General features: G+C 36.9%; 4 protein-coding genes across 5 annotated transcripts in view; all 4 read left to right on the forward strand.

The window, feature by feature from the left end:
• Window positions 1-236: 236 nt before the first annotated feature.
• LOC111452053 lies at window positions 237-2,875 on the forward strand. Its single transcript, XM_023092581.1, has 5 exons — window positions 237-706; window positions 1,200-1,299; window positions 1,418-1,517; window positions 1,612-1,700; window positions 2,359-2,875. The coding sequence occupies exons 1-5, from the start codon at window positions 502-504 to the stop codon at window positions 2,585-2,587; spliced, it is 723 nt and encodes a 240-aa protein (XP_022948349.1). The 5' UTR covers window positions 237-501; the 3' UTR covers window positions 2,588-2,875.
• Window positions 2,876-4,103: 1,228 nt separating this feature from the next.
• On the forward strand, window positions 4,104-6,971 carry LOC111452812. Of its 2 annotated transcripts, none has more exons than XM_023093711.1 (5): window positions 4,104-4,500; window positions 4,925-5,060; window positions 5,807-6,027; window positions 6,199-6,372; window positions 6,518-6,971. In XM_023093711.1, the coding sequence occupies exons 1-5, from the start codon at window positions 4,333-4,335 to the stop codon at window positions 6,602-6,604; spliced, it is 786 nt and encodes a 261-aa protein (XP_022949479.1). In that variant the 5' UTR covers window positions 4,104-4,332; the 3' UTR covers window positions 6,605-6,971. The 2 variants fall into 2 exon arrangements, with proteins under 2 accessions (XP_022949479.1, XP_022949480.1); XM_023093712.1 differs by having other exon boundaries at window positions 4,105-4,500; window positions 4,925-5,055; window positions 5,805-6,027.
• Window positions 6,972-7,442: 471 nt separating this feature from the next.
• On the forward strand, window positions 7,443-13,090 carry LOC111452091 (chaperone protein DnaJ). Its single transcript, XM_023092632.1, has 11 exons — window positions 7,443-7,952; window positions 8,307-8,375; window positions 8,856-8,945; window positions 9,061-9,182; window positions 10,571-10,766; window positions 11,009-11,184; window positions 11,392-11,521; window positions 11,625-11,785; window positions 11,864-11,979; window positions 12,098-12,191; window positions 12,721-13,090. Exons 1-11 carry the CDS (start codon window positions 7,626-7,628, stop codon window positions 12,764-12,766), a joined length of 1,527 nt encoding a protein of 508 aa, XP_022948400.1. The 5' UTR covers window positions 7,443-7,625; the 3' UTR covers window positions 12,767-13,090.
• A 550-nt stretch (window positions 13,091-13,640) lies between these two features.
• The window catches only part of LOC111452092 (signal recognition particle 54 kDa protein 2-like), a 5,045-nt gene continuing 4,467 nt past the window's right edge, over window positions 13,641-14,218 (forward strand). The window contains exon 1 of the mRNA XM_023092633.1: window positions 13,641-14,021. Coding sequence (XP_022948401.1) covers window positions 13,791-14,021 — 231 coding nt within the window. The 5' untranslated portion in view covers window positions 13,641-13,790. The remainder of the gene's footprint in view (window positions 14,022-14,218) is intronic.

A 14,218-nucleotide genomic window follows, 5' to 3' on the forward strand; every position in this document is an offset into this window, starting at 1 on the left:
TATACATATATATATATATTCTTTTCCAAAGTACTTTGAGGAGAAAAGGTAAAGCTATGAATATTAGATATATAATAATTTTCGAGTAATTTTTTTAATATATTTAAAAAATTTAAAAGTTTATTGATATATTAGATATAAAATTTATATTTAAATTCAATGAGATGTTTAGCAAAATAATAATAATAATAATAAAATGAGTAACCGATGAGAGGGGCCACCTTTGTACACATGGCGGGAGAAGGGCGCGAGTAGGAGGATATAAGACTTTCGGCACTCGCGCGTGGAAATTTCTGGATTTAAAAGTAAAATTGTTAGCGCGAGTCCATATGTAAAAGGAAAAACCTCCTCCATTGCGTAACGGTCCTCTCCTCTCTATTTGAAAGCTCAGAACCAACCAACAAACAAACTTCCCCGAAATCCCTCCATTTTTCTTCCCTCGTCTTTTCCGATTTCAAATTCTCGATCTCACTCGAACCCTAGCTGCTTCAGAGCCCTAGGATGCGAAGGATTGGCGGTCCCCGAGAGAGGAGTAAGATCGGTAACTTATGGCGTTTCAACCGCTTCATTGATAACCGGTGCTTGGCTCCGCTTACACTCGACGGAGACGGTGATGTTGACGCTCTCAGACGGCGACCTTATCGGTTGCTTCCTCGGCTGGAGCTCATTGATCTCTTTGTCCTCAAGCTCGACGGCTCTGTATTTGGTGATTCCTTTGCCATTTCTGTCCTCTTTTTTCGTTCTTTCTTTTTTACTCTGTTTCTTGCAAGAAATCAGAACTATATCATGTATGAACTTTGATTTTTCTTCGAGATGAACTATCGTTTGCTATTTAGGTGGTCGAGATGAAACTTGAAAGCGGCATGGAAACGGAAAGTGCTTAAAGACAACCTGCTTAAGAATTAAGAGAATAGAATCGATTACTTTTATGAGAACACTGTAATGGAAAGTGTTTGAAAAGAGTGACTAATTAAAGTGTAATGGCTTATGGCGAATGTGACTAAGATAAATGCGATATCAAGAAAAGTAACTCTCGTTATTCCTTTACATTATTCCCCTTTTTTCCCCTGCTTTATAGCTGTGGAGAACGTGTACAGTGAAAATAACCAGATATTTGAAGCTAATCGTTCTTTGTATTGCTAGAATTACAGTATTATTAACTATAATTTGAATGGATTTCGTTTGGTTTGGCTATCCAGGTGTTCGTGTAGCGCGCAATGGTACAGTAGCAGATCTCAAACAAGCGATAGAGGAAGTTTTTGATTCACCCGGGGCGAGCGAACACTGCAAGATTACATGGTAGTATTGACCATCTTATGAGACTTGTGACTAATTTTACCACCTTTGATTTTGTTTTTGTTTCTTTTGGGAGGTTTGTAATTTTATTTGAGCTTTGCATGAATGCATGTGCTCGTAGGTCACTTGTCTGGGGACATTTCTGCTTATGTTATGAAGGCGAAAAGCTTATTGATGACAAGGCATACATTAGAGTTGTAGGCATCAAAGATGGTGATCAGGTGTGACAATGTAGTGATGTGTCTCTTGCTTGTTTATTGAGTTGAATACTGCTGATCTGTAGCTTTTAATGTTTTGCCCTCGTATATTATGCAGCTTCAGTTTATTAGGCATATGTCCATCAACTGTCTACCAATGAAGAGAGATAGGAAGAACCAAGCCGTTCCTTGCAAAACAGTGTTGTTGTAAGTTGCTCTTTCTTATGGATACAGTAGCACATGCGTCTGTTTCTTACAAAACGGTGTTGTTTGGTGTTGTTCTTTTTAGTGGCTGCACTAACACATGGCACATGCATACGTATGCCAATCCACGGGCTGATACCATTCTAATTTCTGAATGCAATTGCTCAATTTGAGGGTTTATTTACTCGACATGAATTAGGAATTAGTTAATGAAATGTTTTATAGGAATCTTTCACAAAATTCTCAACTAATATTATCAATTAATTAGAATGATTTGTTATTAGACTATGATATTTGATTCATCAAATATAGTATTATTGCATACTCTTTCATAATGAATGGCGCAACTCCCAAGTTTGTAATCTAATTTTTTGCCTCAAAATAAATCCACATTGAGGGGAGTCAACAATTTGTTCAGAATCATTTCCAAAATCAAATTTCCATTGTTTCTATTTCACATTTTCAGTAATGCAGTTGTAATCTCTGTTGCATTTCTCATTTCTACAAATAAATAGCATCCATACTCATCATTAGACTAGCCTTTATCATCTAGGACTTACAATTCTTAATTTCTGTAGCGTAGTTCGATACAAAGACAAATTTCTCAATATTTGCTTCTTACTCTGTTCTACTAGATATTTAACTTTTACTTCCCATAAAGTCTGCCAGCAGAATCAAAATCTATTGAAGGGAATCAAGTAGCTGGTCAAGGCGATCCGGTGAATTATGAAGTTCACGAGGACGGTTCCAACCAGGAGGAGATTCCTATGGCTGGATTTCAGCTAGCAAATATCTTTAGAGGACGGGTATTATATTCCAAGATATGGGGGTTTTTTAGAAGTGCATCAGAAGGCAGGAATAGGCCTTCTTCCGGTTTCTGCATTACTTGACTTAGCAAATGGACATGGAATAACACAAGCTGCAAGGTAAATTAGCCTAGCCATTTGAAGTTATGAAACAATTTGTGTGCTATTCTCTGTCTTTTGTTTGCCATTAACTAAGTGGCCACCGGAACTAGGATGTGCAGAGATTGAAACTTTAGCATTTGATTTATGAACATGACAAGTTAGATTCTAGAATAAAGAAGTGAGAGAGAGAAGATTGACTCTGACATGTATATATCAGCCTGGATTTGTTGTTGGATGTTTCTGTATAAAGTTCTTTTACTTCCCTTCCAACTCTCCTCTTTCAATCTCCTGTGGTTCCGCTGAACTTAGAAGCAATTTTCTTAAGTTAATGTGGAGAGGAAGTAAGTATTTTTAAGGACTTCGTGACTTTTGAGTTTGTTTCCAAAGTAATTTTCATGGGTTTAGAACAAAATTTCAAGTGAAAGTGTTTTCAAGCCCTGTTATTGTATTTGATTTGTTTTCATGGTGGACGACTAGGTTCTAAAAACGATTGAAGTTGTTATTTCTGTCTAAAACTAATGGATGTGTGAGTGTGAGTAGTGATTTATATTCTAATTAACATGAGATTCTACCTTAGTTGGGGAGAGGAACAAAACATTTTTTATAAGGATATAAAAACCGCTCTCTATCATATATGTTTTAAAATCTTGAGGGGAAATTCGAGAGGAAACTCCAAATAATACAATATCAGCGGACTTGAGTTACATTTACATACCACTCATTTAAACGATATGTATCAATAAAATTAATTAGTGTACACTAACTATCATGTCATTTTGTTGAGTTAGGTTAATTCCACTTGAGAAAGAAATACAAAATAATAATTTAAAATCAAAATTAAAATTGAATATGAATATGTCAATTTTTTAAAACTAAACGTGAGATCTTTTCAATTGCATAAAAGAACACACAAATGTGAGCCAAATTTGAAGAACATGATTATTATTGAAGAAGTAAAGGAAGTAAAAAGAAAAAAATAACAATTTATACTAAAATAACAATTATAATAATAAAACTTAAACTCATCGTTACTCGCGAAATCTTAGAAACTCTATCCAATAGATTCTCAATAGTAAGAAGTTAATCAATTTAATCTCTTAATTTAAAATTAGTTCATACGCATAAATAAATTTCTTACAAAATTTAGACTATCTATTTGAAAATCATCAAATATTTAAAAGATGGATCGAAATTCATTCATCTATGAAATTTTAAACGTGGATATAAACGGACGTTTTTCAAATAGAACATGACAAATCGTATCAGATACCCTTATGAATATCTATGCTTTAAACGGATATAATTAATTTGACAAATTTTGTATTTTTTTTTTTTTTTATTATTTGAGTTGAACGGACTTTTTTTATTTTTATTTTTTATTATTTGAGTTGAACGGACATTTAAAAATTATTATTATTTTTTCCTTATTTGCCTGAATTCACACCCACTTAACATTTATATAAACCCCTTTAAAATCCCAATAAACGCTCCTCTTTTAAAAGCCGAAGAGACCATAAGAAACCTAACCCCAAAGAAACCAAAATCTTTCGTTCCCTTCTTCTTCTTCCTTTTTCCTCCTGCCCAAGCAAAAGCTCCCTTCTCCAGCCCTAACACTTCTTCCCTTTCTGTTCGTCGCCTCCTCCTTCAATCGTGTTCGAATTGGTGTTTGCTTCGGGGACGAACGGTAATTTTAGGAATTAGATTCTGCAAGCGACAACCGGGAGACGATGTCTGCAGTGGTGTGCGGAACCAAAAGATCTTTCTTTGAAGAACTACCGCCTTCGCCTCCCGTTTCCAAGCGCCTCCGCTGCTCCTCTACCACTTCTCCGATTAGATTCGCTGCGTCCTGTCTTATTGATCAGCTACAGAATTTGTTTCCTCAAATGGACCATCAGGTTTCTTCGTTCTTCCATGCCTTTTTTTTTTAATATATAATTTCGTTTTAATTTGAGAAACTGTCGCTCTCTGTTTGTTTCTGAGGTTTCCTGTTTTTTTTTTTTTTTCCTTTTCTTTTTTGTGCTTCTGTGTAATATCATATTTCTTGACAGGGTTATAACATGAATTTATTTGGGATTTTCTGAAAACAGGTGTAACCTTAGGGAAATCGTGTTATTCTCTTCGTTTTGTATATAATAGTGAAGTTATATGCGTTTTTGGGCTGTGAATTTATCAACTTATTTCGCTAAGTTGCAGTCTGAAATTGGAGGGCTTCTATTCAGTTTTAATTTGTGATGCATCTCTTTCGCTTTCTTATTTGATACTGCTAGTTTGTTTTTCCCCCAAGGTTTTCTTGATCATGGTTGAATTTTTTCCTTTCAGCTTCTTGTGAGAGTCCTTGAAGAATGTGGCAACGACTTGGATGCTGCCATCAAAAGTCTGAGTAACATGTGTTTGGGATCTACTGTTGAGAATCCTGTTGCTACTACAGCAGCAGAGACAAATTTGGACCACGGAGGTATCACATGGTGCTAAATAATGGAGGAGTTGCTTCATGTTTATTTTCCTTGTTCCTATTTATTCATGAGTTTAATTATATTATGATGATGATGAATTCATGATTGAATTCCTTGTTCAAAGAAAGGAAGGTTTAACTTTTAGATGAAACTATGAGAATTGAGAAAACATAGTTCGCAATTGGAATATAATGTATGCTTATTTCATGGAAGAGATCCAATGGGCCCCCCTTGCGTATTGTCCCTAGTTTGGATTACTAATCATACCCGTTCCTTGTCCAGGTTAGAGGAAGATGTTTTAAGTTTTGATTGAGAAACAAGAAACAGATTTCTCATGTAGAGTACCATACGTCCATTCTCTTAGAGTATGATGTATTTTTTTTTTCTCATTTGGAGTATGATGTACCTTGCTGTTTGTAGTTTGATTTGGTAAGTATATATTTCGGAATTGGCTGGTACATGCTCAGGAAAATAACCCTAGTTCCGTTTTTCTGGAGATAAATTTGTGAAAGGAATTCTAATCTTCTATGCTGTATTGCCCCTGATTTGTTTGTAATGAGGTTTTTTTTAGTCTGATAATTTATTTCTCTGCCTCACAGCATGATTTGTTCTCAACAAAAATTTCATATTAATGTTGAACCTTGCTTCATGCATTTTTTCTACCAAGGGCACTGTTCAACAACTTTCATTCCCTTCTTTTCTTTCTTGTAAAGATGTATAATTCAACGTATGTTTAAAAAATTTGTAGGTTCATTTGCTGACAATGGGGAGCCTGCTGCTTCAGAGAATTTGTCAGCACCAAGCAGTGTTTCTCTTGATGGTAGGGAATGGGTTGACTTGTTTGTAAGGGAAATGATGAGCGCTACTAGTGTAGATGATGCTAGGACTCGTGCAGCAAGAGCATTAGAGGCTTTAGAGAGCTCGATTAGTGCACGTGCTGGTGCTGATGCCGCACAAAATTTCCACAAGGTATGTCAATCGTAATCCTCACAACTCCAATAAGCTTTCCATATCCTTGGGGAACAAATTTGGTATACTGGTAGGCTTTTGGAGCATTTGAAAGCAGTTAGATTTGGTTGAGGCTCATTCACTTGTCAGACATTCTATTGCTATAAACTTATGTTTTCCACTGTTACTCAGGAAAACATGCAACTGAAGGAACAAATTGAAGTACTACTACGAGAAAATACAATTCTTAAGCGAGCAGTTGCCATACAACATGAACGTCAGAAGGAATTCGAGGATAAGAACCTAGAGTTGCAGCACCTTAAACAGTTGGTATCTCAATATCAGGAGCAGCTGAGAACGCTAGAGGTCGGAATAAACTGCACAATTTTTTCAATTGTCTTCCCTAGTATTTTTGCAGACCTTTTTAAAGTTCTTAAACATGTTCATGTTCATGATCATGCTGCTTTTTCTAACTGGTTGGAAACGAACTTTGTTGCTTTTGTTGTTACAGGTAAACAATTATGCATTGACAATGCATTTGAAGCAGGCTCAACAAAGCAGCTCGATTCCCGGACGCTTCCATCCCGATGTCTTCTAGCAAAAAGCAGTGTAAAGATCAAAATTGTTGGTTGCAGAAAGGTAGTAGCAGAGAGCGTGAATGAGAGATGAGGGAAGGGGAGAGCAGGGAGGAATGGAGCATCCTATGAATAGAGGTATTGCAGACCAATGTGTGTTTGTTTCTGTATTTGAGTTTGATCATATCGTCAACCTGGAATGGTGACTGCCACCGCAGCTCTGTTGTGGAACTTCTATTGTTTCCCCATGCTTTTCAATAAAGCCTTTGTTCAATTTGATGATTGTTGGTGGTGGAAGATCAAGTTATTGTCAAGTTTATGCTCTTAAATTACAAGTTGAAGTAATTGTACTTTTGGATCGTTTGCAAGTGAATAATGACGGTTAGGTTTCATTCTGTGAATAATAACGGTTAGGTTTCGTTCGTGAATGATGATGGTTAGGTTTCGTTCCTGAATGATGAATCTTTATTTATTTATTACTATACACATTGCTTCTATTTATGAATTCCTCGAGCAAGGATTGAATCTTTACGTTTGGGGTAAAAAATTTGTTGCCTAAATGGATAAATTGTTAACAAGTTAATAGTAAAAAAATTTTCTTTTCAGAAAATAAGTACAAACATTGCTTCTATTTATTTACTGTTCACAAATTTCTCAGCGGGGTAAAAAACTTGTCTAAATTTGGGTTGGGATTTATATAATCTTTTTTTATAATTAAATGGGGCCCAAAATAAATATATATATATGTCAAGTTGTTAAATTATGACTTAAAATATATAAATCTTTGAAATATATTAAAAAAATGGAAGACAGAAAAAGACCTAAAATTTCATAAAAACAACATGAACACAATTAAAACAGTGGCGTTACGTGTAACAAGAAAAATCACACCACATCTTACGATCCTCTTCTTCTTCTTCTTCTTCTTGTTGTCGCCCACAGTCTCCAAAGCGAGCGTAAATTTCCCACCAAAACGGTGAACAATCGCATTCATCTCCTCAGTTTAGCACTCCCATCATACCCATTTCTTATCTACAGGCTTTAATGGCCGCTTCGTCTCTTTCCCTCCTTCCTTCTCCCCTCACCTTTCCTCCTTCCGAGCGTTTCTCTGCTTCTTCTTCTTCCGCTTCATCATCTTCCTTCTTCCATGGCGGAACCCATCTCAAGTTCCACAGGAACTTCCTTAATGTGCATTTTTATTCATCTAATTCTTCTCCTTCTCCCAATTCCCAATTTAATAAAAGGGCCTCTTCCAGACGACGCATGGGAGTTGTTGTTTGTGCTTCCGGGGATTACTATGCAACTCTCGGGATCCCCAAGTCTGCTAATAGCAAGGAAATTAAGGCCGCTTATCGAAAATTAGCCCGTCAGGTACGAAATTTGTTCAAGTTCTTTTGGGTGTAATTTGGTAATCGCGATGAAGCTGGAGGTTAGTTGTTGAGAATTTTATCTATACGGGAATAAATTTGTGGGAAAATGGGTTCTGTTTGTTAAAACTCTCAATGTCATCTTTGAGCCTCTTCGAGCATCGCCAATCACTGATAATTTGAATCTACTACAATACTGTTAATTATAGCTGATGATCGTAATGCTTCATCTTTTCTAAATGTTTTCTCTAGAATATGGGCTAGCTGAGTTTTTGTAAGCTTCATTGTGGAGTGGTTTGGTTTGTAAATCCTCGGCTTGCCAACATGACTTCTTATATTCTCTCTCTTTTCTCTCAAGTATCACCCTGATGTGAATAAAGAACCTGGAGCAACTGAGAAGTTCAAAGAGATCAGTGCTGCTTACGAGGTATGGTTGAGGAAAAAGATTTAATCATAGTGCATGTGGGTGTATGTGTTCAGAGCTTCCATTTCAAGCTGCAAATATATCTTAAATGTGTATTCTTCCTGTCTTCTTTGGCAATATTTAAATCTATGGCGTGTTCTTATTCAACTATTTGTTAGGAATCACGACTCTCCACAATGGTATGATATTGTCCACTTTGAGCATAAGCTCTCATGGCTTTGCTTTGGGCTTCCCCAAAAGGCCTCCTACGGATGGAGATGTATTATTTATTGATAAACCTATGATCATTCCCTAAATTAGCCAATGTGGGACACCTCCCAACAATCCTCAACACTATCTATATTTGCAATCTGTTCCAAATTTATCATTTCAAGAGTTGGTTTCTTCACTTTATGACATTATTGATTGCTGATGAAGCACTTTACCCTTTTGATTTTCGCACTTATAATATTGTCCTTTGAATCTCAAGTACAATGCTGTCAGGTTCTTTCAGATGATAAGAAGCGGGCTTTGTATGATCAATATGGTGAAGCTGGAGTGAAGAGTACAGTAGGGGGATCTAGTGCTTATACGGTTTGTTGATATTTGATATCGTCTCTAATTTGCTAGAGAAATCGTGCTTCCTACTTGATGCATGCATTTTTACATCAAGAAATATTGGGGCTTATACAATATATTGTTGTTGCAGACTAATCCCTTTGATTTATTTGAGACATTCTTTGGACCAAGCATGGGAGGATTTGGCGGTATGGATCCAACTGGGTTCCGCACACGCCGTAGCAGTACTGTTACGAAGGGTGAAGACATACGGTGAGTCACAGTATGACAAGTGCTTGAAAAGTACCATCTTTTTGCTACTATTTTTGGGGCAGGGTGGTATTTCCTTCAATGCTTGTGTTAGTTAGATTCAATCAATGGAATCTTACTTGTACCTTCGCTGATTTCCATGTTTGTTTTGTGTTACAAATTTTCTATTGGAGTATTTGTTAACAAATTTTAAGTAGATATGTGTGAGATCCCACGTCGGTTGGAGAGGGGAACGAAACATTTCTTATAAGGGTGTGGAAACCTCTCCCTAGTAGACACGTTTTAAAACCTTGAGCGGAAACCCGGAAGGGAAAGCCAAAGAGGACAATATCTGCTAGCAGTGAGCTTGGGCTGTAACAAATGGTATCAGAGCCAGACACCGTGCGGTGTGCCAGCGAGGACGCTGGGCCCCTGAGGGGGTGGATTGTGAGATCCCACATCGGTTGGAGATGGGAACGAAACATTCTTTATAAGGGTGTGGAAACTGCTTCCTAGTAGACGAGTTTTAAAACCTTGAGGGGAAGCCCGGAAGAGAAAATCCAAAGAAGACAATATCTGCTAGCGGTGGGCTTGGGCTGTTACAATGTGCCTATGTTTATGCCATTACGGTTTTTATTTTGTTGATTTGAGAAAAATTTACAAGGCATGCTATAACCTGATTTTCCTCTCTCCCCCACACATTTCCTACCTCCATAAGATCTAGAAGGCGACCTGTTGATTTTATAAAATTTTCAGGAAATCATCATTTTCTACGGTACTTGTTGGTGTGCATTGTCACTTTATCTTCCTCTTGCTTAAAGTTATGTAGTTAATTAAATGATATTGGTACTAAGTGGACATAGGTTTATAGAGACGCAGTTAGGTTTGCCAGTGGCAATAGGTGAGGCATTGCAAGCCACTCTGACCTGTGCACTTGTCATTACAAATGCCTTTGATTAGGCTTTTTCTACTTTGAGAGTATCAGGCATTGATTTTTGTATATCGTAATTTCTATTTTCAACTAAAAAATTCGAGCACAATGGGTTGGCATAGAGGTCAATAAGAGCCATGTCAATAATAAATGACTTAGAGAGAATGAGTTCGAGTCATGGTAGGGTTATATAGTTGTCTCGGGAGAATCATCGAAGTGTGTGCAAGCTAGTCCAAACACTCCCGACGTAGGGTTATATAGTTGTCTTGGGAGAATCATCGAAGTATCCGCTAGCTGGTCCAAACGCTCCTGAATATTAAAAAAAACAAAGAATTATAACAAATAGGTGACTAGAATAACGAGTACTTCAATTGATTACGTGTTTTATCGGGCTGTCTTCAATCAGTAGAATATTATTTCCTTGTAGTTCTTTATTCAACTTTTAACTCATTAGATTCACATTAAATGACTGCAAGTCCAGTTATGACATCAATTTAGGATTTTCGGAAGCCATATTTGGATCAGAGAAAGAATTTGATCTGTCCCATCTGGAAACATGTGAAGTCTGCTTGGGTACTGGTTCAAAGGTAGGCTCCAAAATGAGGATATGCTCAACATGTGGAGGGAGAGGTCAAGTTATGAGAACCGAGCAAACACCTTTCGGCTTGTTTTCTCAGGTATTGGCATCACTGATGCTTTCAAACTTGACTCTTGCCTTCCCTAACTATCTAGCTGACAAAGTTTGAAAATTCATTTAATTTGTATTTGCTACATCATTGTTCATATTACATCGACTCTATTTTGAGATGAGAGGTTTTTGTTTCGTTCGATTTGATTGGAATGCTTATCTACTGTTTGCCATCAGAGATAGTTTTGTATTTATTTAAATCCGATCGGTTTGGTCCAATACTTATGTCAGGTTTCTGTATGTCCAAATTGTGGTGGCAATGGTGAGGTCATATCTGAGTTCTGTCGGAAGTGTTCTGGCGAAGGACGCATCCGCGTTAAGAAAGTCATCAAGGTTAAAATTCCTCCTGGAGTTAGTGCAGGCAGTATCCTAAGAGTTGCAGGAGAAGGTGATGCTGGACCCAAAGGGTATGAGCTCAAGTTTTTTACTTTTGATTAGAATATTTTAGGGTGCGACGCACGAATCTGTCGAACACGTGTCCTTGAAATGTTATATTGGCTTGGAGATTCCTTTATTTTGTGAATGAAAATGGCCCAGCTTTCTTTCCAGGTTTTATTCTTAAGTTCTCGTTAGTATTTCAAACAATTAAGCCAGGTAGCTTTTTTGTTTGCCAGGGGACCTCCAGGAGATTTATTTGTGTATCTTGATGTAGAAGAAATACCTGGAATTCAAAGAGACGGCATCAATCTTTACTCAACAGTTGCTATCAGTTATCTGGATGCCATTATGGGATCTGTTGTCAAGGTGGACTTTTACTTATCTCTTTATTCTTCATTAACAAATGATGTATGCATTTTGTTGAATTTGCTTTGCTATATGGTTTAATCTTTTTATATGAGATATACAGGTAAAGACTGTTGAAGGAATGGCTGATCTACAAATTCCACCTGGTACTCAGCCTGGTGATGTTCTTGTTCTTGCAAAGAAAGGTGTTCCAAAACTGAATAAGCCATCGATTCGAGGCGATCACTTATTCACAATCAAAGTAACCATACCAAATCGTATCAGGTAAAAGTGTATTCATTCTAGATTCTCCTTTTTCTTCATCTTTTGGTAAGTATTAACAATGTATATTTTTGTTTACAGTGAAAAAGAGCGAGAATTGCTTGAAGAGCTAGCTTCATTGAACAACGCTTCTGGGACCGGGAGCCGTTTCAGAACTCGCCCAAAACCTCAACCACAACCACAACCACAACCAACTAGTAAGCTATATTGACAGATCTTTCCTGCAAGTTTTCCTAATCTCCTAATAGAACTACATATAACATTTTCATCCACACTTTTCAATAGTGGAATTCTTAGAAGTGATTGCATTTGCAGGTACAAGTACAGAAGACGAGGTCAAAACAGTTGCCAATAGTACCGATGATGGGGACTCGAACGATCTATGGAAGAAAGTACAAGATTTTGCCGGGTACTCTCTCTCTTTTACGTGCTTTCAATTGCCCCGTTTCGTTTTCGGGTTTGTTTGGTGGGGATGGACATAGGAAAGTAAATTATGAATTCATTCCATTCCAATTAGATTATTTGTAGTCATTTCGGATGTTCGAGTTTTAACAGAAGATCCAAAATGACGTGTTGCTACTGCATGGTGTGAAGATTAACTGCTCGCCTCGCCTCGCCCACTTTTTCCATCGTTTTTGCATATATATCGCTAATTACTGGTCTCGTCTCTTTAAACTATCATATTCTGGGGATTAACAACACGTAGGGTGGAAGGATTAAAACCTCGCGGTATAGAGTTAGAAGTTATGTTTGGATTATGAGTTTTCAAAATTGTTTCTTTTCTTGTTTACTTTGAAGGTCTGAATTGATTGAACATTCTGGAATCATGAGTTCATGATTAATGATTTTGAATGCACCATAAACTTAAGTTTTACAAAGACTTGTGTCAAAGTGATAGCTTGCTATTGCCTCTACTTATAAGCATGTGGAACTTGCAGGTCTGTAGCGAATGGAGCTCTAAAATGGCTGAAAGATAACTTTTAGCCCCACATGTAAAATTTGGCTCGGTTGAAAGCGAACTATCTTTACGAGTTCTCGTTCGACCTCATCGGCTGTAGATGTGATTTTACTGCTATCCAATAATGGCTCAAAGACATTATTTGGCCATTTTCTGGAGATGTTTTCTTGAGGCATCTTCCAGTGGTGACATTGTGCTCAGAGTGGGTGTTCTTTACTTTCTTCAAGCCAAGTTTTTGTATGTCTCACTTGTCATAATGATAATGGTTAGAGTTACATTTGCAGACTCAATATTCATTTGTAGCTTTTCAAGTTATCGTTAAACAAAAATGATTTTGACTTCTTCATAAATGGGATTTTGTTGAAATATTCCGATTCGTCTATGTATCGTGTTCATTTAAACCTCGAGAATCTATTAGACGCAAAAACTTTAGTTCATTGTTCAAGTAGACGACACAAACCAAAAAGATTAGATACTTGATGACTCGGGAATTTTCAAATGATTATTCTTTGATTATGGGTACTCCTACAAGTTGTGTGGAGTATCATCTTCGATTATTGTTTGATCAAATTGATATCAAATTTGAATCCCAAAGTATTAGGGCAACCTTTCTCCCTGTTCTAATACGATTATTGGCATGGGTTGACGCGACTCGAGTTGATTGTTGTTTTCCTCATCGGCTCGCTACTGTCCCTCTCGGTCTCGCTTTTTGGTGATGACGTAAGCACATAATTATATAATACTATTTTTAGAACAAATATCTGTACTATTTAGACCCCAAAAAAAGAAAAAGAAAAAGAAAAGAAAAGAAAAGAAAAACAAAACTGAAATTCAAGTAAATAAACCGAGGATCCTCTACGGGCAGGCGCATAATATAATAATAGGCATTTGGTCGACAATCGTACTTTCCATTTTTACCACTCCGAATCGGACTCTGAAAGGCGGAGAAGGACGTCGTAAATTCTCTGAAACCCTCAAATCGGAACCCTGCTCCAAAAGCTCGCTCAATCAATCAAAAACTCGAATTCAGATTTCGAACAATCGGCCAAGATGGTTTTAGCACAGCTTGGAGGGAGCATCTCCCGTGCCCTCCAGCAGATGAGCAATGCGACGGTCATCGACGAGAAGGTTTTGAACGAATGTCTCAACGAGATCACCCGCGCTCTTCTTCAATCCGATGTCCAATTCAAGCTTGTCCGTGACATGCAGACCAATATCAAGAAAATTGTCAATCTGGATGACCTCGCCGCCGGTCATAATAAGCGCAAGATCATTCAACAAGTATGTGTCGTTTTTATTTTCCATCTTCTCGTCATGGCCAATGATTTTTTTTGTTTTGTTTTTATGATTTAGCGTTTTATGAAATTAAAGTTGATCGCAAGAGTTGTAGCTGAATTTAAGACTTTTTTTTTTTTTTTTTTTTTTTTTTTTTTTTTTTTTTTTTTTTTTTTTTTTTTTTTTTTTTTTTTTTTTTTTTT

This window comes from Cucurbita moschata, unplaced genomic scaffold (genome assembly GCF_002738365.1).
Source record: "Cucurbita moschata cultivar Rifu unplaced genomic scaffold, Cmos_1.0 Cmo_Scf00014, whole genome shotgun sequence".
In the NCBI taxonomy this organism is placed as follows: domain Eukaryota; kingdom Viridiplantae; phylum Streptophyta; class Magnoliopsida; order Cucurbitales; family Cucurbitaceae; genus Cucurbita; species Cucurbita moschata.

Bases quoted from the DNA above. Each gene is read 5' to 3' on its own strand.
- LOC111452053 (XM_023092581.1), top strand. From the start codon at position 502: ATGCGAAGGATTGGCGGTCCCCGAGAGAGGAGTAAGATCGGTAACTTA. The intron at 707-1,199 runs GTGATTCCTTTG...TTGGCTATCCAG, and splicing joins GCTCGACGGCTCTGTATTTG to GTGTTCGTGTAGCGCGCAAT. The intron at 1,300-1,417 runs GTAGTATTGACC...ATGTGCTCGTAG, and splicing joins GAACACTGCAAGATTACATG to GTCACTTGTCTGGGGACATT.
- LOC111452091 (XM_023092632.1), top strand. From the start codon at position 7,626: ATGGCCGCTTCGTCTCTTTCCCTCCTTCCTTCTCCCCTCACCTTTCCT. The intron at 10,767-11,008 runs GTATTGGCATCA...TACTTATGTCAG, and splicing joins CTTTCGGCTTGTTTTCTCAG to GTTTCTGTATGTCCAAATTG. The intron at 11,522-11,624 runs GTGGACTTTTAC...TGAGATATACAG, and splicing joins TTATGGGATCTGTTGTCAAG to GTAAAGACTGTTGAAGGAAT.
- LOC111452812 (XM_023093711.1), top strand. From the start codon at position 4,333: ATGTCTGCAGTGGTGTGCGGAACCAAAAGATCTTTCTTTGAAGAACTA. The intron at 6,028-6,198 runs GTATGTCAATCG...ACTGTTACTCAG, and splicing joins CCGCACAAAATTTCCACAAG to GAAAACATGCAACTGAAGGA. The intron at 6,373-6,517 runs GTCGGAATAAAC...TTGTTGTTACAG, and splicing joins AGCAGCTGAGAACGCTAGAG to GTAAACAATTATGCATTGAC.